Genomic DNA, 23,573 nt, shown 5'->3' with positions numbered 1-23,573 from the left:
AATTTGACTGAAAAACAAACAAACAAACAAATCTATTATATATAAAAAAAACACAAGCCAATATTCAGTCTACCTTGGTAGAAGCCAATCAGGGTCCCACAATTTTTACTTTCAAATATTAACCCACATCCCGTTGCAAAAGTTCTCTGCATTATAAAAAAATTATAAGGAACTCTCTGTGCCGCAGCCCTCGGCCTGACCCCACAGATTCTTTGTTAGATTTACTTGTGAACGCTGGCTTGGCAATTCCCATTTTCCTATGATGAAGTCATTCTGTTGATTTTGAAACAGGCTTGGACTCATACTGATACTGGGAAAAAAAACAAAACAAAAAAAACATCTTCCGCTTCCAAGCAGACATCTAAGAGATATCTGACTGATATATAAAACAATCCAGGATTTCCTCAACCTTGACCACATTTTCAGTCCCACCTGTAGAAGCCCACCCTCAGACCATGATGCTGCCACCATCACTGCTGTATGGTGTTCTTTCGGTGAGGTCCTCCATTCTGTGTCACACATACTTTATGCAAATGTGCCCTAAATTTTACACCTAATTTCATCAGACCATGAAACATTCCTCCACACACCTTTGGGAGAGTTTTGCCAAGCCTGGATGTTTTCTTTGGGGAAAAAAGGTCTAAAAAGATTGTTGTCCCATACAGAACAAAAAAAAGACTAACTAGGAAAATGTTGCAGTTTTCGGCAGTCCCCTATTCACTTATCAGTAACAGTCTTAGCTAAGCCATGGCAAAAATACTAATGTGGCCCTTAAAATAGACATATCATGTAAAATCTACCTTGTTAGCCCTAAATAGAATTTGATGTGTGCTTGGAGTCTCTAGGAGTGCAGAAAAATCTGTCCAGGTACTTTGTAGATATCTTTATATTCTGTTTGGGTCAAATGTTTCAAGCTGTTCCATTTTCTCTATTCTCTATTATGTTTTCTGAACAATTATCTCACAGTATTTGCAGTGGAACTGCTAAGCAAGGTCATGGACTTCTGGCTAACCAATTTCATGAACGTGCCATTTTTGTTTTTCATTGCAGTTTTGCAGTCTAAGCAGAACGATGCCGAAGCTACAAGTGGATAAGTCAAAATATTTGTTTGTTAAGTGTATTAACACACACAGTTTATTACACCGTCCCTCCGAAACATTGCAGTTCTACTTTATATAGACCACAACTGAATTATTTAAATGTGAAAAGGAATGAATTAAAAAGCTTAATATGTATGTCCCCTTTAATGGTGTGAACCTCTAATTTATTGTAGGTTTATCTTTCTCAAACAGGGTTCTTCTGGATGCACAGTTGTGAGAAAAACAGCACAGCCAACAAGAGCCTGTGTTTTTCCTAAAATTATTATATATCCACACAAGAAGATTTATAATAATTTCAGCAATCCAAGTAAATTCTGGTGAGAATTACATTAAGAAACTCCCACATTTATTCTTGCTTACAACACAGACGCGGGTTTATCAAATCAGGTGGAAATGATTAGAATCCTCATTAGTCAGCACTCTGAAGGTGGCCTGCCCTGTTTGAACCCCCAACATTTAGTTTGCTGTGCTGCAAACTGTTTAAATAAGAGCGAACACCATAGTTAGATTGAAAGAGCTGTCTGAGGCCTTCAGGACTGTAGCAACACATGAGTCTGGAAAGGGATCTAAAGAGGTCTGAAGGAATTTGAAATCAGCCATTCCCCTCAATGCAAAATAGTCAACAAGTGGAGGAGATTCAAAACAACTGTCAACTTTCCCAGGTCACCCTGAAAGCAGACCGCTAGATAGTAAACGAAGTCCCCAGAAGTGTCAAAGGATCTAGAAGAGGCTCCTGCTACTGTTGATATGAAACTTCATGGCTGTACCATCAGAAAGAGTCTGCCCAAGTTCATCTTTCATGCAAGATGTGCAAGGAGGACACCTGTACTCTCCAAGAAAAGCTTGGAGATGCCATGACTGGTGGGCATTGATACAATATTTAATGTTGAAAACTGAAATATGATGGAGATGGAATTGCTGACATGAACAAAGACCCACAGAAATCAGTAAAAGGGCACAGGTATAAAGAACACCAGTCAGCCCAGCATGAGAATGAATCAATACCACACAAAAGCCTAACAGAAAACTCAGAAACAGGAAAGGCCAATGGAACATGATGGAATACAAATAACCACAATAAAACTGGAACTAAGGTATATAGACACAGGAGCAGTAAGTAAATAAAATAAATCAGATCAATTCTAGCTATTAGTGGATTTGGTGTCTTAACCATTATTGATCATATTTTTTTATATGACTAAAACAAGGGTGTTAGTGTTTAAATGTAATTCAATCACATTATTTTCCAGATATAATAAAAAACGATTAGACAATAACATGTTAGCATTTATTTAGAAAGAAACTAATATTTAATCAAGTCCTCTTTTTTCACATTACTCTTAGAAATTACTGAAAACTCCAAGATCATTTCCGTATTCCCTTAAAAAAACAAACAAACTTCTTTGTTGTGTACTTCTTGCACAGATTTCCCATCCAGACCCAGATTGAAAAATCATAAACCTAACAAAGACAGCATGAAAACCTTTTAGCTAATCTTCTAGGACATTTAGAATTACAGATTCATAATGTTTCCTGCAGGGGTTGCTGGTTTGTGCTCTCGCCTGCTGACTTGTGTCATGCTTTTGACTCCATCAATATCTCCTGCATTTTTAAAGTATCTGACATTGTATTAAAGTTCCCAAGGAGCCGCATCCACAATCCTTGGAATGCTCCAAAGGAAAAGGGGAATTACTTAATTTAACATTTCACATCACATTTTCCCACCAGGCTCACATACAGCTCTTCCATGGTGTTTCACACTGTAAGACCCGGAACCCATCAGACACTCTTCTTTAATTAAGTGTGGAATGTTTGAAGAGCATAAAATAATAGTTTTAACTAAATAATGAGAATAATCTGTCTGCACAATTCCTGAATTAATGTGTCAAATTACTTTATTCAACTCCCTTTTCTCCAAGGTTCAACAATAAGCCAATGATGATCATAAGAAATATTTGGTCCTAACCCTAACTCTCTGGTCTCTAGATGTCAAACAATGAAAAAAATTAAAATAAAATAACTGGTGGATTGTAATGATCTTGCTAAAGAAGAAAGCCAATTAGTTGCCTGTCATCTTGGAAAATAAGGCAGAAGGACTAGTAAGTGAGTGAAGAAACATTTATTCAAGGACCAGAATCTGAGCAGCTGAAATGTAAACTTCTGCCTCTGGGTTTCAGCCTTGGACTAATGAAACAAAGAGCATTGCAAAAGCATTCAAATTCCTCTTACTTTCTCACAATTTGTCACATTCCAACCACAAATGTTAGCGCTTTTATTGGGATTTCATGTGACAGACCAACAACTGCCGAACAGCTGAAAAGTGAAAAGAACCACGGAAACCAATAAAAATCTGAAAAGTGTGGAATGAATTTTCTTCAGTCTCCTTTACTCTGATATCACTAAATATAATCCAAAGCAACCGGTTGTCCTCAGAGTTCCCCCGTTTGTCATGTAATCTAAGTATATAAACAGCTGTTCTGTGAAGGCTTGAGTGGTTTATTGGAGAATGTTGGTTAACAAAGGCCGTCATAAAGACTTAAACACTGTTGTTCACATAAGAAACTGAATGTTTCATCATTGTCTTTCAACCCATTAATACAAATGGAGGTTTTTGTCCTGTTTTCTTCCTTTCCCGGGTTTTATGACATCACACAACAAGTTTGCACAACACATTCTCACTCCCTACTCATCATATATTGACGCTTAGTCAGGTTCCCTCAGAGTCTAGGTGTCTCACATGCAAAAGGGTCTACAATTAGGCCAATTTCAAAAAATACACACACACAACTAGACAAAAGCTTCCTCCACCCATCTAGATAATGGAAATCAGATGTTCTAACCATTTTCATGGCCGCAGGTGAATAAATTCAAGCACCAGGTAGGTATGCTAACTGTTCCTACAAATTTCTTCTTATAATTTTCAATAAAAGTTTTGAAGACAAAAAAAAAAAAAAAAACAGAATCTCGGAGTAACTTGGTGACGTAGGTAGGAAACATTATTTCTTCCCGTCTTTCTGAAACAGAACACATTAAAATATTCGGCAAAACTAATGAATGAAAGATTGTCTACCTTCCCTGGATGAAGATTATGAAATTTATAATACTTCTTGCTAAATTCTTAATGCATCGAAAACACGTGCTTTGCTAATTAAATAGGCTGGTTCATAATATTTCACGAGGCCTGCACTAATATAGTTAAAGGGGGTACCCTGGATGATTAAAATCAATATTTCTTGCCCCATAAACCATAAACAACCTTACCCTCTGCAGACCGTTCTCAATGGTCAATACCCTTGAAACATACCCCTGTACCGGTCGACAGCCGCTTTTATTGGAAGCTGATACTATTCGTTAGATAGAATAATGTGCTAGCTTCAAGTTCACACAAGGGTGTTGGTCAGAGCACTTCTTAAGGCCAATCAGAGTATGCGTCAAAAAGGAGCTGGAGTCTGATCCAGTATTTCCTCTTCTCTTTATTTTAAATAAACATATGAGGAGGGGGTATTTTGTATGTGGTTTTCTGTAAAAAATAATAAACACAAATTAGGTTATAACAAAATAACATAAATGAATCAGTTAGCTTAGCCTATCATTGTCAACAGACTGGTAAAAACAGGAGAAATCAAATAAGGTTGATGATTAAAAATTACAATATTTCCTGCCCCTCATAACACCAGTAAACATACACTTACCCATCTGCAGACAGATTTCTCAAGGTGTCAAGTCACCCTTAATATTAACATAACACTTCCTGTACCGGATCCGACATGACGCTTTTATTGTGAAAGGCTGTGCATACTTATTCCGGTTAGCGTTAACAGTAACTTTGAATGTCGGCCAATAAAACTTTAAACTAATTAGGCCACATATTTATGCTGTGGCAACACTCTGGGAACTGTACTGAAACTGGACAATAAACATACAAGCATTATTCCACATGAACATGATGCATTTATCGTCAATCTGCAAGCACAGATGTGCTAGGTGGCTAACTGGAAGGCATGGCTGCAGAGCCGACACAGCTGTGACTTAAGGTAAAGCAGCTCCAAACCTTCACTTACAGCAGTTAACAAAGATATCCAAATCAACCTTAATTATAACCGGTCAAACAGTAGTTCTACTCACATGTCATTCACGCACACGTTGCTTTGGCAAGTATTTGGCTCTCTCGCAACTGTTGGCCTACATTAGTTTTTTTGTGGAGCCTATTTATACTGTCCCTTGTCATTTCCTTCTTGGATTCTAGATCTTTGATTTCCTTGGAAAACACCTCCTTTTGGACAGAAGAAATTATGAAAAGCTCAGACTCCTTACTCTCCTCAAGACTGGGGAATTCGTCAGTTGTGGATATCAAACCCTTGACACATCACAGAAGTTGTGCAATGTCTTTAACTAGTCTTGTCCAGTCTGAGAACCTTGAAAAATGATTGAGCCCTGTATATTCTGTTGTCAGTGTCTTATGGACAAAGGTTTTGTAAAGTTCTAGATCTTCATCTCCCAGCTCTCTCATCTTAACATCACTAGCAGGAAGCTTGTTGTGCCAGAGAAAATCTGGACCAGTGAACAAGTTGAAATAAGATAGTCCTTTTGCTGTCAGAACTCATGATGCATGATCTGCACGGTTGTCCTCAGAGGCCGCATTTCTCCATTGATCTGGATTGGAACCGTCTCAGGTACGCTGAATCTGATTTGCCACAAATATGTGAAACTGTCTGCTGTCGTTATTATTGTATCCAAGAACAACCTTCATATCCGTCCAGAGGAATTCTTGGGCTTGAACTTCCAGCTCTTTTCTACGTTGGTCACTTGTTCAGACTGCAACAACAGCTGCTGATAGTACAGTGGTGACCTTTGTTGGAGTCACCCAGGCCTTGCTAATAATTAGAGAAGAGTGGACTTGGTTTGATATGTTGATTGCTCTCAAGTAAGAACATTCACCATACTTTTTAACACTTGCATCTGTGAAATGATGCAGCTCATATTTTTCAACCTTCTCAAACACTTCTGGGTGATAACATTGTTTGATTTTGTCAAATAATGTCAGCCGGATTCTTTAAATCTAAAAGCCAAGGTTCCCACCATTTTTTGAGGTCTACTTACAACGGCTCATCCCATTCAATCCTGTCTTGACCCATTGCTTCCTGACCAGAATAAATGGTGCCACAAAGCCAAGACGGTCATAAATGGCCACGGTTGATAAACTCCTCTTCTTGAAAGTGGGCGCTCATTCACAATTACTCTGAAATGGAACTGGTCTGAGAATACACACGATTTGATTCACAAAGCTCTCTCAATGTGAGACTCACCGAGAACCAAATCACGACTTCTTACTGAATCTGCACACTCCTCCTCTGGAATAGATGCAAGTACATCATGGTTGTTGGAAATTAATTTGTGAATTTGCAGTTTCCCAGCAATGTTAGGTTGCCTTGCTTCCTTTACCAACTTCATGGCTTCATCTTTGGTTGCGACACTAGTCAGCCCATCATCTAAATAAAAGTTTCGTTCAATGAACTGGATGGTTGTTCCACTGTAGTGAGCACCGATGGGTGCACCTGTATGTTTCCATCATCCCACCAGAGAAATTTTAAGTAGCTATGGTCCCCTGCTTTAACATGGAATTCATGGATCATACACTGAATATTGCACATTATTGCAATTTGTCCCTTGTGAAAGCGACTGAGAACACCTATCAAGCTTTTTATTCTGGTCCAGTGAGCAGGTAGTCATTTAATGACACACCTTTCAATTATCCTGAGCCATCAAACACAACCCGTGTCTTTCAGTTGACAGTTGTTAATTTCTTCTCCTGGGACCATTTCTGCATCCCCACTGGTTATGATTTCATTCATAAAGGTTGTGTAGTCTCTTTGGTATTGCTTATCTCTTTCATATCTTCTTTTCAAGCATCGGAGCCTGTGAACTGCACATGCCTCGTTATCTGGTAGATTGGGTCGATCTTTCTTGAAAGGGAGTGGCATTTCACAGTGACCATTCGCTTTGATTTTGATTCCTTCTTTCATCATGGTTATGAAGCGCAAATCTTCCTGAGATAAATTTGCATCTTCAACTCTTCTCTTGCTGAAGTCGGACTGAAGCATCCTCAACACATCTGGTAGAGAAATTACCTTCTTAACTTGAGTTCAGCATGTATATTCCACTTCACTTGTGAGCTTTTTAGATGCCTGTAGATCAGGTTCCACCAACTTCGTGATGAACTTATGGCTGCTTCCAATTGCATCACCATAGTCAACTTATAGGCTAACACAACCGATTACACTCCATCCAAGATCTGTTTTTGAGCAAATGACTCATTGTCTTTGCCTGGCACTACTTCTCGGGGTAACAAAGCCTGTGAACAGTTGTAACCTATGACCAGTTCTATGTCACACTCAATCACTTAAGCAATCTCCTCAGCAAGATGCTCTAGGTATGGCCATGTTCTTGCTGTTTTTGGTGTGGGGATGTGACTTAGATTGGCAGGAATGAACTCTCTTGAATAGGTTACAGAGAGAGAAATCTTCTTTGATGAATAGAAGCCTCTCACTTGCAGTTTAATAAACCTCTGACTTGGGATGATTGTATTTCTGGATAAAATTGTGGAGTCTTTCAACTGCAGGGTCTCTCATTTTGTTTCCAGAGCTCCTGCCTTATCTTGCATGATGAATGTAGTATCACTTTGGCTGTCAAGTAGTGCATACCATAATTTTATTCTCTGGGTTACTTGATGTGGATAACCACACTGGAACAACTGTGGAAGAGTACATGTTGTCCATGCCTTGCACTATTCTGTTTCATGTAACTTCATTTGATGGTTCAGTTATGTGTTTGCAATCTGTTCTTTCCATTGACTTTGCATTCACAGAGTTTATTATACACTCTCCTTATGCTCGCCACTGCACTTCTCTCTTCTGTTTGTCATTTTGTGATTTTCGTGTAATCATGTTGCCTGTTTTCCTTTACATGCTTCACAAAGGCTTCTTCTTTTGCAGCTATTCGAATGATGTCCTGGTTGTAAACATCCAAAAACATTATTTTTTTCGTTTGAACAAACCTGAGACATTGTTGAACTGTTTTTTTTAACTGAATTTCCAGCATGATTGAATGTTATGATTGCATTTTTCACACAAGGTGCAGCTTTTCAGTGATCCTTCAACTTCTGTGGCTTCTTCGTGGGTCCTCATCAGTTTCTGATGACTGCTGTAGGTCTGCGACAATATGACCATATTGTCAGACGATTAAGCACACTTAAAACCCTTAAATCTTCTCAACAATTGATGGTGTGCCTTATAATCCGGTGAGCCTTATATACGATTAAAATTGTGTATTTTTGCAATTGTATTTGGTACAATGCGGCCAAAAATCTGTTAATATGTGTAGGTACGACTTTGGTTAGTAACAAAGCCGCTCAATGGATATTCAGAGCATTACGGTACCCTGTGTCACTACCTGATCGGACTCTTGAGCTCTCTATAGGACTGTTTGACTGTAAAGTTTGAAACCAGAAGTGCATTCATGTAAAGACTCCCAAATACTCGGGTGTAGTTCATTCTGCGGAGGCTCGAGGCGGACTCAAGGCAGACCTTGCGCGGACTCCGCGCATACAGTTACATGTCACACTATAAACTTCTCGGAGGCAAGAAGTCTTTACATAAAACTGTTTTATATGTGACACAGACCTTGATACACTGAGCTGCTCCAAGCAGGCGGTCGCAAGGACGTGCGGCATCATAGTCCCAATCTGTTCTCACTGACAGGTGTGCGGTGGGAGCCTGCTGGAAAAGAAACGGCTCTACGTGCTCAGCTAGCTAATCACACATTTTACCCTCCGTTCAGCTGCTTCATCCAACTGGCAGTAAGTGTGGAAATTATGGGAATTTGTCACCAAAAATGTAGGCAATAGTACACTCCACTATGAAGGGTAAGACTTAAGTAAGCTCAGAGTCCACCAAGCTCACAGTATGCACACAGTACGCACAAGTATGTGGTAGAGTTTGGGTAGCCCGCGCCCGGTGTATGCCCTAGCAACAATAAACCTAGTAAGTTGATTAAATAAAAAAGTTACTTTTATTTTGGCCTGATGTTAGAAACAGGGCAGTGTAGTCCAACTACTCTGTCCTCCTGACAGAGACGAATAGCTCTCTCTCTCTCAGGAGAGTGGTATGTAAGTGAAGGGGCGGAGTGATATTACACACTTGGGAAGAATATTTAGTGCGCCTTATATGTGGACGAAGACACACAAATACACGTTAATTCACTGTGTGCCCTATGATCCAAAAAATACAGTACTATCATTAAGTAAGTCACCATTTTTAGTTTCATCTTCAATCATTTGCTCTATTGTGCTATGTTTACTTATTAGTTGGTCTACAATAAATTACAGCTATATCTTTAACAGAATTGTAGCTCAACAATGGAGCAGCTCAAATAACTTATAGGATAATAGCTACAAACTTAACCTTGCTTTTAGATTAACTTGTCTGAGAACATTAAGAATGGATAATACTTTTAAACTGTAAAATATGAGTTTTCGAAGCATACAAAAATATCTAAATGGATACCACCTAAAGTTGCATAAACGTGCTCAGTCATGTTGGGTTTCTACAACCAACCCAAATTACTGAGCACCTAATTCTTTAAAACATTTAGCACTCAAATACACAAATATGTAGAATGATTTAAATGATAAAAACCATAAAAGGAAAAACTTTGAATGCGAAAGAGAGAGAAATAACAATGTGCAGTGCACCAGATTACTTAATATTTTCAGTACTTGTAGGGTTTCTTTGAATTTATTACCATAGTTGATCCGTATCCTAACATTTAGCTTGTTTTAAATATATCACTTTGGATCTTTCATGTAAAACTTCAGACTGCTTGCTGCTTAGGTTACTGCCGTATGGACAGTCTTATCTGTCTGGTGCTAGAGTGCAATGAATCTTTCTAATTTATTTCCTGCTCAGGGGATGACAGGCACAGCCACTCATCTCCAGTCTACACCTCATGCCGAGCAGATTGAGTTCTCACTGTAACTCCCTCCAAGTTGAATTACGGACACAAGACGTTCTTGATTTTTTTTCTGGCATTTAATTGGCACAGGTGCCGTCAACGATGCCATGAGAATTGTACAAAGAACATAAAATTATCAATTTTCATACAGTAAGGCAGTCTCATAGAGAATAAACAATAAAGCATATTTTTCAGTAACACACCTTCACGAATCAGTGACATGTGACTAACAAACTTGACAGGTCTATTAAATATAAACATCTTGCTTTCATATAAGCACATAAAATACAACTAGTTTACCTCATTGGCCGCATTAACTCGAAGGGTTAGTAAAAAACACATCTTGCAGCACTGTCTTCCTAATCAAAGTGCAGAAAACTTCGCCTCAGGCAACACGGACAAAGAAAAAGAAAGCATGCTGCCCTCTACCGAGTGTGACGTGTAACTGAAAATATCGATCCACCCTGAACAACGCATAGAACATTTAAAATGTACATTTTAAACATCAATGCATATTTTTCAATCTGATCGTCCATCCATTTTCTAACCTGCTTGGTCCCTCATGGGGGTGCTGGTGTCTATCTCCAGCGTTCACTGGGCAAGTGGCAGGGTACACCCTGGACAGGTTGCCAGTCTGTCGCAGGGCAACACAGAGACAGACAGGACAAACAACCATTCGCACACACACTCACACCTAAGGACAATTTAGAGAAGCCAATTAACCTAACTCCATGCAGAAAGACCCTGGGTTGGACTCGAACCCAGGAGCTTCTTGCTGCAAGGCAACAGCGCTACCCACTGTTGCCTTGCAGCACTACCCACCACTGTGCAGCCCTGCCAACCTGGTCGTATTAATTCTAAATAATTTTTTAACTTATTCATTGTAATATATATTTATGAAATTAACCTAAACTGCATAACTGCCACCGATTGCAGCCACATTTACATAGCTTGCGCCTGAAAAGTAAGCGAGAGGTGTCCCAAACGTGGTGCTGATCAAAAATTTAAAAAATGTGAAAATGATGTGCAGCAAAAGTGCTATAACTGTGGTGGTATGGACCGAAGAATTTATTTTCTAAAGATACCTGCAACTTTTTTTTTCCGTTTGCCCCCTCTTCGAGGTCTTGTGAGTACTAAACTTGACTTAGTGGAACTGTGTGCATGACAGCTTTGCCCCCCTGTTGCCCCCCCCCAAATAAAAAAGCCCTTGCTCCGCCACTGGTCTGAACGGGTCAAGACCACAAAGCGACCCGCATACGCAAATAACAGAGGGAGACGTCACACAGCAGCGTCCTTTTTACAGAAGTAATGGCGAATGATTGTTTTAAGTTTTAAGTCTTCAATAAAGTTTTGCTAAAAAAATAGAAAAAAAAGCAGCATCTCTCCTTATTTTTATAAAACTGTTGAGCAGTGAGAGCCAACAATATTAAAACCACGTCATAGCAAGATGAGGGGAGGTAAGAAGAAAGCCCCACAGTTATTAATGGTCTTCTGTGGAGCGCTAACTGCTACTACTGTGTGTGGATGTGTAGTTGGAGCCAGGTGAGTGACATAAACGACGGATAAAATGTGACATGGCCGTTCAGACTACGGACGCTTTGAAAAATATCTGATATGTATCCAAATCCACATATGGAGTTGGCACAGATCAGATTTTTATTTTGGGTGAAAAGATTGGAATTGGCCCGTTCACTGAAAAACATGGCAAAATGATTGTATTTGGGTTGCATTTTACCTGCAGTGTGAACATAGCCTTGGATTTGCATCAGAAGTAAGAGGACATACACCTTGCAAGTTTTACTTTTATCTCATTGGTCCACAGAGCCCTGAGCTTAAAAGAGGCTAGTAGGGGTTGGAGTGCTTAAAATGTTCTGGGTTCTTTTATGACCTCTTGGATGCATCGTAGCTGGTCTCTTTGAGAAAATTAGGTAGGCTGGTCCAGTGCTCTTCTATGTTTTCTCCATTTCTGGATAATGGCTGTGATTGTGGTTCTGAGCCTTGAAGCCTAAGAAAAACCTTTGTAACCCTTTCCAGACTCAAGAATGTTAAAGACTCTGTTTCTCCTCTGCGGCTGAATTTCAGTAGATCGACTCACAGTGTTGCTTTATGTGAACCTTTAGCCTACTCCTTGTTGCCGGACAGGTTCTGTTTAAATAATGTCTTTATTCTACATGCCAGGCAGTTTTCAAGCCTTAGTGTGTTGCGTGACTTCTAACAAAAAAACAGGCAATTAATCACAGTAACTTCAGAATATGTCTTCTTTTAGATAGGGCAAGGTTATTTAGTTTGACTTAAATTAATTCATCATTTGAAAACTTCTCTTTGTTTTTACTCAAGTTTCCTTTGATATTAAAATCAGGTTGATGATTTAAAACATTTTAGTTAAAGAAATCAGACTAGAGTTTATATAAATATACTGAATCCAAAGCAGAAGGGAACTATAAAAAGTGTCAGCCCTGTAACGCGACCCCCCTGCTTGGTGTTTAGTGATGGACTTTAATGCAGCCCACCCATATCACTTTTAGCTTTGTACTTCAGAAAGCAAAACAAAGAAATAAAAACTACATGTTAATTGTGTTTGTATAGATCAAACATTTGACACATATGATTTTCATTCAAACAGAGCTTTGAAGCTTCTGTAAAAGCTTTGTCAGTAAAGCAAAAGAAGGTGAATCCAATTACATAATTCCCCTTTTTGTTTTAAAACATGCATGTCGTCACAACTCGGGTTCAGGTTCAAACAGAGCACATGAATGCAGCATGACACACTTGATCTACATCTGGAATCAGTGCAAGCTAGAGCAAAATCTCCGTTGACCGTAATCAGACCATCTGATCTGAGTTTGGCAGCATTTCAAAACTGACGGCAAACACACGAAAATTCGCTTTGAAAAGAGAAGCTCAGAAAGAATCAAGGCTGCATCCCCCTCTCTCACTCTGGCTGGAGCTCCGGGTAAAATGATCGTTGCCGTGTCATGAATGAATGCTGACATTTAGCATGATATTAGCAGAGTGGTTGAGGTACTTAATGAATGGCACACATTTCTAAACTAAGATATTGATGTAGTCTCACAGAACTCTTTCTGCCAACTTTGTAGCGAAACCCCTATTTGTCAGGTTTGAGTCCGGAGCAACGTGCTCTGACCACACCTTGTTAGCTTAATGATGGATTCTCTTTTCCTCACCCCTGCTCCAGTTCAGCTGCTCTCTGCCAGCACATGCCTTTCCCTCAAATGAACCACAAATGCTTGGAGAAAAGATTGACGAGAGCCCAAAAGATTGCAAACAATGGAATTAGTTTCCCCCCACATCTGAATGTGCTGATGTTGCAGCCTGATTCATTGGAAGCGTTCGGATTTTTTTGGTTCCTGGCTTGAACTCAGGACATCTTCCTCCTGTGATCAAGGTTTTGTTATGTTTGCAGGCAGTCACATAGGACCTGCGGTTGTCTCCCTGGCACTGTCTCACAGACTTCTACTGGTTCTGCAGGCTCAAAAGCCAGATTCGAGTCAGTCTCCACTTCGCTCCTTGATGCGTCACCATGTCATCCGATCTCATAAATTCAAGATCAGCCAGGAGTACAGTGACAGGCATACGATCAAAAAAGATTGCCAGCAGTTCTTTAAGAAAATAATGGAAAGAGACGCTAACAATGTTAGGAGCTGTTGTCCCTGGAGTATGTCCAAGCTCTCCCTCTGGCAATCTTGACTTGTAAGAGCAAAGAACTTATTGGTGTGTGTTTGCCCTTTTCACTTCCTTAGTGTATTATGAAAGAAGCAGATTTGCTTTTCTATAGCAAGTGATGCACTGATGCGTTTGAGTCACACATTTCTGGGCATTTGTTTTTTTTCTTTGTCAAACCCTGATTTTTTTTTAACATTACAAACAACACTACTGTTATCTTAGACTGACAGTTTAGAACCTCTTGCAACATTCAGGAGATCAATACAGTATACATGGAGTTAACTGGCCTAATAGGAGCCTGCAATGATTGTGGTGCCATTATGCTGCCGTGTTGCTGTTCTGAAGCAGAGATTGGGGAAGGTGGTCAGAGTTGATGAGAAGATGGATGGAGGTAAATACAGGAAGACATCCTGTTAGATGAAGCAAAGGTCCTGCGACCTTTTACACCTGGACAAATGGACCTAAACGTATAGTTTCTCTCCATCCAATGTGATTGAGTTTGATTATGCAAATAAAAATGGGTACAGAAATCAGTCCAGTTGTAAAAAGCCGGAAGAGGCATAACCCAACAGACTTGGTGTGATTTAGACGGACATCTAGACTGCACAGAATCGTGCACATAAGATAAACAAACACTCCACCAAGACATCTGGCACCAAAAAGGAAAATGACCCAATAATTACTTCCAGCAAAGGTCTATCGAAGTTTTTTGCTTCCACCTGCAACTCTGCAGCTACCTGCTGTCAGGAAGAATATCCGCCAGCTGGCAGTCTGCTGACTCTGTTAGGTAAGGCTTAGTCATAATGAAACAGTGTCCAAAACACAGTTGTGAACAATAAGAAGAAGAAGAAGAAGAATGTCATGGGTTGGGTTTATATCAGAACCTAACCATCCTAGGAGAGTATGGTAGTTTTCAGCCTGATGGTTATATTATAATTTGTGGATTCTGAATACAAAACAAGCAGATGGATGGCTTGATCCCATGGCAATGAATTATCGTTTAACTTTTTTTAAGCAATCATGCAGCATTAATTTGTCCCTTTACGGGCCAGATGCAAATTGTTTCTTCAGCAGTAAAGGAGTCCTCTCTAATGTGAAGGATTATGAGGTTTAGACACTTGATTTGACAATTGAAGACACTTGAAAAGAGCTACGGAAAGATTTTAAACATCGATGTCTGCATTGTATTCAAGCTTTTGAACCAAGCATTGCATCAGAAATTGAGAGACTAGTAATGAACCCCTAGCTGTACCTCACTAATCAAGCTACTAAAAGATGGTTTTCACTCTGGGACTGTCAGAGTGGCCTGCAGGAGGAAAAGAGGTCAGATCAGTGTCTAGATAAAGATTCCTCCTGACATAATTCCACGGGCAAGCATCTGGAAACACTTCTGCTACTTTATTTGCACAAGTGCACGATTCTGACATTCTCCACGACTCCTTATGAAGCTGTCACCGGGTCCTCTGCGTAGATGGCGATGTACTCCTGCTTACAGCCCGTCCTCTCAGCAGCACCCAATTACTTGAGAGTCTTTCACATTCCCTTGGTGCAGCGGAGAATCCATTCCCCCCCCCATTCGGTGGCTCCTCACGGCCGGCTTTGATTGATTGTCTGTTAGCCCGCCTGTGCCGGAGAGACGGACAGCCGAGGAAGCTTTTCAGTGAGACTCCGAAATGTAACGACCTGTTTCGCTGCACAGGTCTGATCGGGCTAATTAGAAGGGATGTGTTATTTAAAACATAAACGCTCGGCACTAAGCTTGGCTAAACCTCACCCCCGCACGCACAGAACACCCTGAGTGCAGTTTCTATTTCCAAAGTGAGACCTGGCAGCCGGAATGCCCACAACAGCTCACCAACACACACACACACACACACACACACACACACACACACACACACACACTAGAGCTCTCAGAAGAAGAAAAAAAAGGACAGATCTCTTTCTGTTCACCTATAGATTTTCTTCAGAGGCTGGAGATGATTGTGAACGTAGAAACAAACATCTATAGACCAAAACAGTGGAGACAGCATTCCTCAGTTCTACCAAATGTTCCCCATGGAGCCACTTTTAGGGGAAAAATACTTTAGAGCATTTAATGATAGGGAGAGTCCAGACCAGACCTGCTTTTGACCGGCCTGCATGAGTTTGTAGTGTAAGTGCAACATCTGGTATAGGTTCACAAAATGCAGTGATATGGCTTTTATTTTGATGGCCACTGTTGCTTTCTTAATGTCATCAACGTGCTTCTGTCTACAGTAAATGTGTTGTACAGCTTTTAAAGGTGCATAGGCATGGTATTTGACAATTCTTTATTTATACCTGAGTAGCTCACTCTGTTTGCATACAAGGTTTTTATGAAATATTGTCACATCCTGCTGGCATATTAGTTGAAAATTTGGTGTTTTATGCTTTGTTTTTGCTCAATTTCTCAGTAAATAAAGCCTTTCGTGTATATTTTTTAATAACAACGGATAAAACAAGGAAGCGGCTAACGACTATTAGCATCTCCCAGCAAAACAATAAAGAATGGTCCAAGATCTAGAGGGAAAAAATGCAAAACAAGTTCCATTCTAAGAGTGAAAAGACTGGAATGTCACTGGGGATATAGTATGACCCTTGGTGTTCACTGAAACGGACGCTAAACCTACCGACTGCTTACATGTGACCGCAGAGTTGATTATGAGGCTGTTAAAGTTTTTGTAGATCAGCTTATTTAATTAATAATGGTTGGTCTTTGATCACGCCGAGCTGACGCTTTATTGTAAGGTATTGCAGAGGGTCAGGCTCGGTCCGGCATTATGATAGTTCTGCAATACTATTGGTAGATGTTTCCACATCTTTTATACTCGTTCATCGCGCTTTGGTGTATATAACCTTATTTTATCATGATCAAATTGTTTTTGGCCTTTTTTAAGCAAATAATGAGGCTATATACGTTTAAGAACTTAAATTTAAAAAAAAACATGCAGAATTTAGAGTTTTTAACAAGGCATGGACTTCTAAATATTTATTTGCTGAAATCGATCATAAAGCTGTGTGCTTAGTTTGTGGAGAACATAAAGCGTTGTTTGAATGACAATTTGAATCACCATTATGAGAGTAAAACACAGAGAGAAGTGTAATAATTTGACTGATGCAGAGCGGGCACGAGCATCAGAAGATTTGTCCGCCAAATTGCAAAAGCAACAGGGATTTTCTACAAAGCTCCTCTCTTCCAGGGATGCAGCAGTCAGGACCCAGCTTTGTATTAACCCATAAAATTGCAAGATATGGTGAGCTGTTCTCTGATGGGGAGTTCATCAAAGACGGTTTGGTGGTGCCTTCAGCTTTAATTTGCCCCGAGCAAAAGAAGAAAAAAAGAAGTGTTTGTGAAAGTGTCTTTCTCGAGGCGCACCGTAATGAGCCGCATCGAGAACGTCGCAGGGGATCTGGTGCTTCAGCTGCAAAAGAAAATGGACAATCTTGGCATATTTTCCTTGGCTCTGGACTGGAATTGAAATGCCCGTGACACAGCCCAGTTACTTAAGTTTGTACGTGGATTAACAAAAGATTTGAGATGCAGCAGGAGCTTGACAGCTATGTCAATCAAAGGCACTACAGCGGGGAGAGATTTGTGCACAGAGGTGAATGCAGCCATAAGAAACAAGAAAGGGACAAAACCGATAGGTGTTACAAGCAATGGCTGTCCAAATCTGATAAGGAAAGAATTTGGACTGTGGAAGCACATACAGCATCATCAGGATGTGCTGTGTAATTCAGTACTGAAAAACAAACAAAAACAAAACTGAAATAGTTCATTTCATTAGGGCAAGACTACCGACTCACAGTTTCTTTCAATGCTGGAGGAGTATTGCAGTGAACACAGTGACAGAGGCTATCAGACTGCTGTAAGATGGCTCAGCCTGGGTAAGATGCCTAAAATGGGACCGGAGAGCGAGGGGATCCCAGAACTATCAGATGCACATTGGATGGAAGACCTGTCCTTCGCTGTTGATGTGATGAACTAAATACCAAGCTGCAAGGCAAGGGCCTCTTTGTGCACAAAATGCACAGCTTGAAACAGCTTTCATGACAAAGTTGAAGCTTCTTACAAGTCTCACTCACGTGCTGACACTATCACACACTATCAGCTAATTACCTCCACAAAAGTATTCTTCCGTACTACGAGCACTGCGTGGCAAATTTAGAAAAGAGATTTGAAGACTTCAAAACAGTTGAAAGTGAGATGCGTGTGATTTTTTTTTTCTTCTCCCTTCACTTGTAGTGTGGATAATGCACCCAGTGATGTTCAGCGTGAACTTATTGATCTGCAGTCTGATAATTTACTGCCAGAGCATTCTAAATCAGTATCACTGTCAGAGCGTTATTCCTCATTAAAAGAGGAAATCTTCCCACACTTGGAGAGGTCTACTCAGGAGCTGCTGGTTCTGTTTCGATCGACCTACATCTGTGAACAAAGGCTCTCGGTTATGAATTTTACCAAATCCAGATGCATATCCTTTCTCGCTGTCCTAAGCATTGCCACCTGAACTTATCACTTTTTTTTTTTCATAAAATTAATGTGGTGTTTGTCTTTGAAATCTAGTAAATAAAATTAGGATTTCATAAATGCTGCAAAAAACAAATTTTCTCAGTGTTCATATGCTAGGCAGTGCAATACTTTTGTGCTCCACAAATGCTTGAACTGCTTAATTGACAGCTTGAAATGTTTGCCTTACTGTAGGTTAATAATGTAAGTTGACGCTGCTATTTCCCACAAAGTTATGCTGATCGCAAAAGCGTTGCAAAACAAAGCAAAAGCTGAGATGTCTAAACATTACCGTGGGTTTTTTTTTATGAACGTGTACGCAATATATATGACCCCCTTCTAACATCATTCAATTTCCTCCTGTGTTCCCTTTGAAAAAAAATAATAACCCATCCCTGGTTTAGACCAGCTGAACTTCCAGCCACCAGGCTTTGATGGAAAATTGAGACCGCTCAGAGAGCAGGGGCAAGGTTGCGCTGCAACGCAGACTGTATCATCCCGACGGGAGGTCACATATCTCTGGAACGCAGTCGTTTCATGCAGAAAAGGTCCACCGGCTGCACATTATGTGGTCTGTTTGCCATCATGTTCCCTCGCATTCGTGCCGCTGACTTCCCTGTCGTCTCAGCTGCCTTCACCTTTTCAGATAACAGCAGGCGATCTCAACCCAGCCATCATTTTTATGTCTAATTTGTCATATCTCTGACAAACGTTGATGTGGTTTGAAACTCTCTGTGCCAGGGCTGAATAAGAGAGAGAGAAAGTGATAGCTGGTGTGTACCAGGGCTGGCCTAAGGTATATTCAGACTATGCGACTTATAATGTAAAAATGCACCAGCTACGATTAAGTTCGACAGCAATGTTAACAGTGATTAAAGCTAATTTGGCCATATCTGCTACTTGCATTGGAGCTAACATGTTTCATAAACAGGTGGACCTTTTTTACAGGTCACCATGAAATGCTTCTCTTATGGCACATTTTATATAGAGTTCATGAAGTTATTTCTGTTTATTTGTATATTTCTTACTAAAACAGCACATGCTTTTCTGAGTTCAACAGGTTGTTGCTGGTTCAATCTGAAAAACTCACAGAGAAAGAAATGGCAATTAGAAGGATTTTATTGATACAATATTTTAAGTCTTTGGCGCTCAGACCTCGGCAGGAACATTAATGCTGAATTATACTTTAATATGCATAAGTAGATGTATGAGAACAGAGATGTTCCCCCCAGGTCTGAAACTGGTGGTGGAGTGGAGATAGAAGAAGTTTGTTCAGTCCATATGGTGATCTGTTTAAGATAGATGTCCAACTTGATAAACACAGGTTTGCATGAACTGTCCATGATGAGCAAGCTTGAAGCGACTGTGGAGAGGAAAAACTCCCCTTTGGGAAGAAACCTCTGGCAGAACCGGGCCCAACATGGTGGTCTTCTGCCGGACCAATAACAGGCGATAGGGAGTGATGAAGACTGAGGGGAGAAAACACTCTGATGGGTTGAGGATGGAGGAACGTCATGGAAGCTAGATGAACTCGCTATGATGGTGGAGAAGGGGTTGGGGGTGGGTTGAATCGGACATCTGATTCTAGATCCAACATGCAATCCGTTTGCGCTTGCTGGTTAGCAGGCTGAGACGTGGATTTGAAGTTGCTTTTAAGATGAGCGTGGGATGCTGATTGGCTTCATGGAGGTGCGGTTCATAGCTGATTGGCTCACATCAGAGGCGTATCGGACTCTGATTGAATGGAGGCAGGCGATGAGTTTCTTCGATTGAACTTGCGCCTTCAGCTTCATTTTTCCTGTTGCCATGAGACTGTTGAACTCTATACTGGACTCTGCACCACATTTGCATCATTATTTTGGCACTACCGACGTTGCCAGATTTTTATTATCCATTTGAATAGCACATAACTCAACGTTTGCTGCATTTTTGCACATATTATTTTGCACTGCACCATACTTTTCCATAAAAAAGCCTTTTTGCACCATTATGTTTGCACATAAATAAACAATGGCTGAACATTGTTCTGCACTGTTTTGCACACTGTTTTTCTCCTGCATTGTTACATTCTGATCACTGCTGCTGCACTTTATATTGTAATGTTTCCTTATTCCACCTGCAATCTCATTACTCTGTCGTAAGCTGTATGAAACGAAATTTCGTTCTGTATGCACTCTGTACATACAAAATGACAATAAAGTTGTCTACGTCTAAGTCTTAAGACTTACAGCCTGGTGATTGTTCATTTACAGTATCTAATGTTACTATATTTTCACTTCTCTGCTCTTTTCTTTTCAACTTAAAACTGTGGCAATAGCACATTAAGATAAATTAAGAAATAAAATATTGCCACATTCCCCAATGCTCTGAATTCACTTTTTATTGGCCTACAGATAAAAAATGGGGATGAAGGCGTATCCTAATTCTCTGAGCTCAAGAAAGCTTCACAGTATAGCTCTGGCTGTTTCACTTAGTACATCAGATTATGCAGCTGGAAATAAGCATTAGCTCATCTGCCACCTGGCTTGCGTGGCATACAATCTTCTTGTTTCTCCCAGTAATGAATGGCCCACATAAAGGGGGCTTCCTGGTGTTTTTTCAAGCTGATGCCAGCAGAGCCATGAAAGCCAAGTCTGCCCTTAGTCTGGCTCCAGGATGGTGACCCGGTCTCCTTAGTCCAGGCCATGATTGTAGTCTGCCATTCACTGAGATCAATTAACTGCTTTTATTCTGGCCCCTACCCCGAGGTTAATTGACCATTGGAGACCCTGTCAGGAGCCAAAGCCCCTAGAATAATGAGCATACAAAAACTCATCCAACTGGTTAGGATGGAAGGTCTGATCACTGATCAGCATGGCTCTGTGGTGCCCAACTATAAAAGATTTCTGAGCATGTCCTACTGGAACCTGGGGGGCAGACCAATAAATTGCTGGACGGTCTATATTTTCCTCCTGACCTGGAAACACCTCGGAATCCCCCAGAATGAACTGGAGAGTGAAGCAACTCAAACTCAGATAACCAGAAGACAATGAATGGGTAGAATAAAAATATTGAAATAAGATCAATAAATACAAATATTTAGCATAATAATCAACGTTTTTTAAGAGACTGACGTTACTGTTTTTGTCACATAGCTTATTGCATTTTTGGGAATATATTTAACTGCAAAACAAGTTGTGCTAAATGCAGGGCACAAATGTGATCAAGCGTGGAAGTCGTGGAGGGGGTGCCCAAAAGAGATTCTGTACAGGGCCTCAAATCACCTCTGTCCGGCTCTGGAGAGTATGCCCAATCAGCTCCTAAATTTGGCCACAAATTCACAAAGGACTGAGTCTTGTCACTAAGCGGCTCGGGATACACTGCAGAGTCAGGTGGAGAGGAAATCCACCCGTGCGTAACGCACCTCTACACTGTTCGATAGGAAACGTTGAGGCAGAGCTATAGCAACACTAAAACAGCAGGTAAAAATGGTACATTTATGCCTCAGCAGACCAATATTACACTGCAATATTTATGACCACATAACGGGGTCGGGACATCCCCGCTTCTTATCCCTCTCTATGCGCACAGTAAATCCCGTCTACAAGACACCCATTCAAACTCATGCTGTGCTCACGCCAGAAGTCCATTCTCTCTGATAAGACAATGCTGCCAGTGAGGGCAGTCCAGCCAGTTTGATCGCCCTCTTGTCCCAGACAGAAACATGATCGTCCTACCTGGTTATCTCGAAGCTGCAACCCTTCCGAAGGAGCAGAGCTCGCTTCCGCATGATGCCTTTGTCTTTGCCGAGGTACGCATTTTTATCAGAATTCATGGGTGCTGGAAAAGCAGGTAGACTCTGAGAAACAGCAGCGCCTCGTTTTTGAAGAGTAAAAAAAAAAAAAATCGAGCGGAGAACTGCAAGAGCCGAAGAGGAGAGAGCGAGCGAGAGAGAGAGAGAGAGGCAGGGACAGAGAGAGAGAGAGAGAGAGAGAGAGAAACAGGCTGGCCAAAATATTATCCTCCGATGCAAGGTTCACCTCCTCCTTATGGACACAAATCGAGGTGTTGGATCCTATATGAGGATAGGTGCATGGTTTCCGGCTGCTGGTACTTCCATAAGCTCTCCAGGGAGGAGGCTGAAGAGAGGCTGTTGCAGCTGTTTCCCTGAGCGGACCACTGCGCAAGGAGCCCCCGTCGCTCCAGAGATCCTGAACAGTTTGGAGCTCAGCTCTCTCTCTCTCACACACACACTCACTCAGACTCTCTGAGCTACAGTCCCACCGAGCTGCTGCTGGCCAGTTACTTCAGGAGACTGAGAACGGAGGAGGAGAGACAGGCATGTCAACACTGTTATGGAGCGGCCGTGTGCGCCAACATGGTTTGGGGCGCGCTCCTGCGTGTTTGGGGGTGTAATTAGTGCACGGATGGACACATTCAGAGACAGAGGGGCCGGGGTTACGCTGCCGTCGTCGTGCTTTAACAAACACGTTTGGAGAGATTATATTGAACTGAATACTCAATCAATATTATTCCCAAAAAATCACAACATCACTGAACGCTGGAGATAGGCACCAGCAACCCCCGCGACCCCATGAGGGATTAAGCGGCTCAGAAAATGTATATATATATATATATATATATATATATATATATATATATATATATATATATATATATATATATAAACATCCAAAAAACAGAGGTGCTGTGCTGCCTCACAGACCACAGCTCTGAGTCTCGAGTGACTCACATTAAGGTCTGTGACAGTACAATTCTGAAAATAGATAACCCTGCAAAGATAAGCGGGTGTAACCATATAGGTGGATTATTTAAAAAAAATATATTATTTATTTAAGTTAGGATATACATATATACATACATAAATATACATACATAACATATGTATACATTAAGGCTTTTTTTGTCATATTGCCAGTTGCCCAGGGTAATAGAAAGCCCCCTTCCAAGCACAAGGTATTGCTTTATTGTATGCTCAATCAATGGGGGAATTGGCATCCACCGTGTGTTCAGCAGGCGTCCCCTGCTTGCTGTTGAGATTGAACCGGCATTGCGAAAGACTTCACTGCACTGGATCTTATTTTCTCATTAGTTGATGGGTGACAAAACTTCAGCAAGGGGGTTCGCAGTAGCTTTAACAAGGAAGACTGACCAAGGACGCAATTCATGTGAGAACCACCTCTGCGTGACATGAATAACAGTAGTTCATCATGGTTAGTGTGTCGGATTAAGCAACAAGTTTTCTTACT

At 40.8% G+C, this 23,573-nt stretch overlaps 1 protein-coding gene across 4 annotated transcripts in view; it reads right to left on the bottom strand.

Moving 5' to 3' along the window:
* The window catches only part of garnl3 (GTPase activating Rap/RanGAP domain like 3), a 126,591-nt gene extending 104,011 nt beyond the window's left edge, over positions 1-22,580 (bottom strand). For 2 of the 4 annotated variants that reach the window (XM_012866211.3, XM_012866209.3), the window contains exon 1: positions 22,041-22,579. In XM_012866211.3, the coding sequence (XP_012721665.2) occupies positions 22,041-22,138 (98 nt within the window). In that variant the 5' untranslated portion in view covers positions 22,139-22,579. Of the gene's footprint in view, positions 1-22,040 lie in introns of all 4 variants that reach the window. The other 2 variants (XM_012866213.3, XM_036140405.1) reach the window with 2 other exon arrangements.
* Between the last annotated feature and the right edge of the window lie 993 nt (positions 22,581-23,573).

Source organism: Fundulus heteroclitus, chromosome 8, assembly GCF_011125445.2.
Source record: "Fundulus heteroclitus isolate FHET01 chromosome 8, MU-UCD_Fhet_4.1, whole genome shotgun sequence".
Classification (NCBI taxonomy): Eukaryota; Metazoa; Chordata; class Actinopteri; order Cyprinodontiformes; family Fundulidae; genus Fundulus; species Fundulus heteroclitus.
The sequence above is the reverse complement of the archived record's forward strand: the minus strand, read 5'-3'. Positions and strand labels throughout refer to the sequence as shown.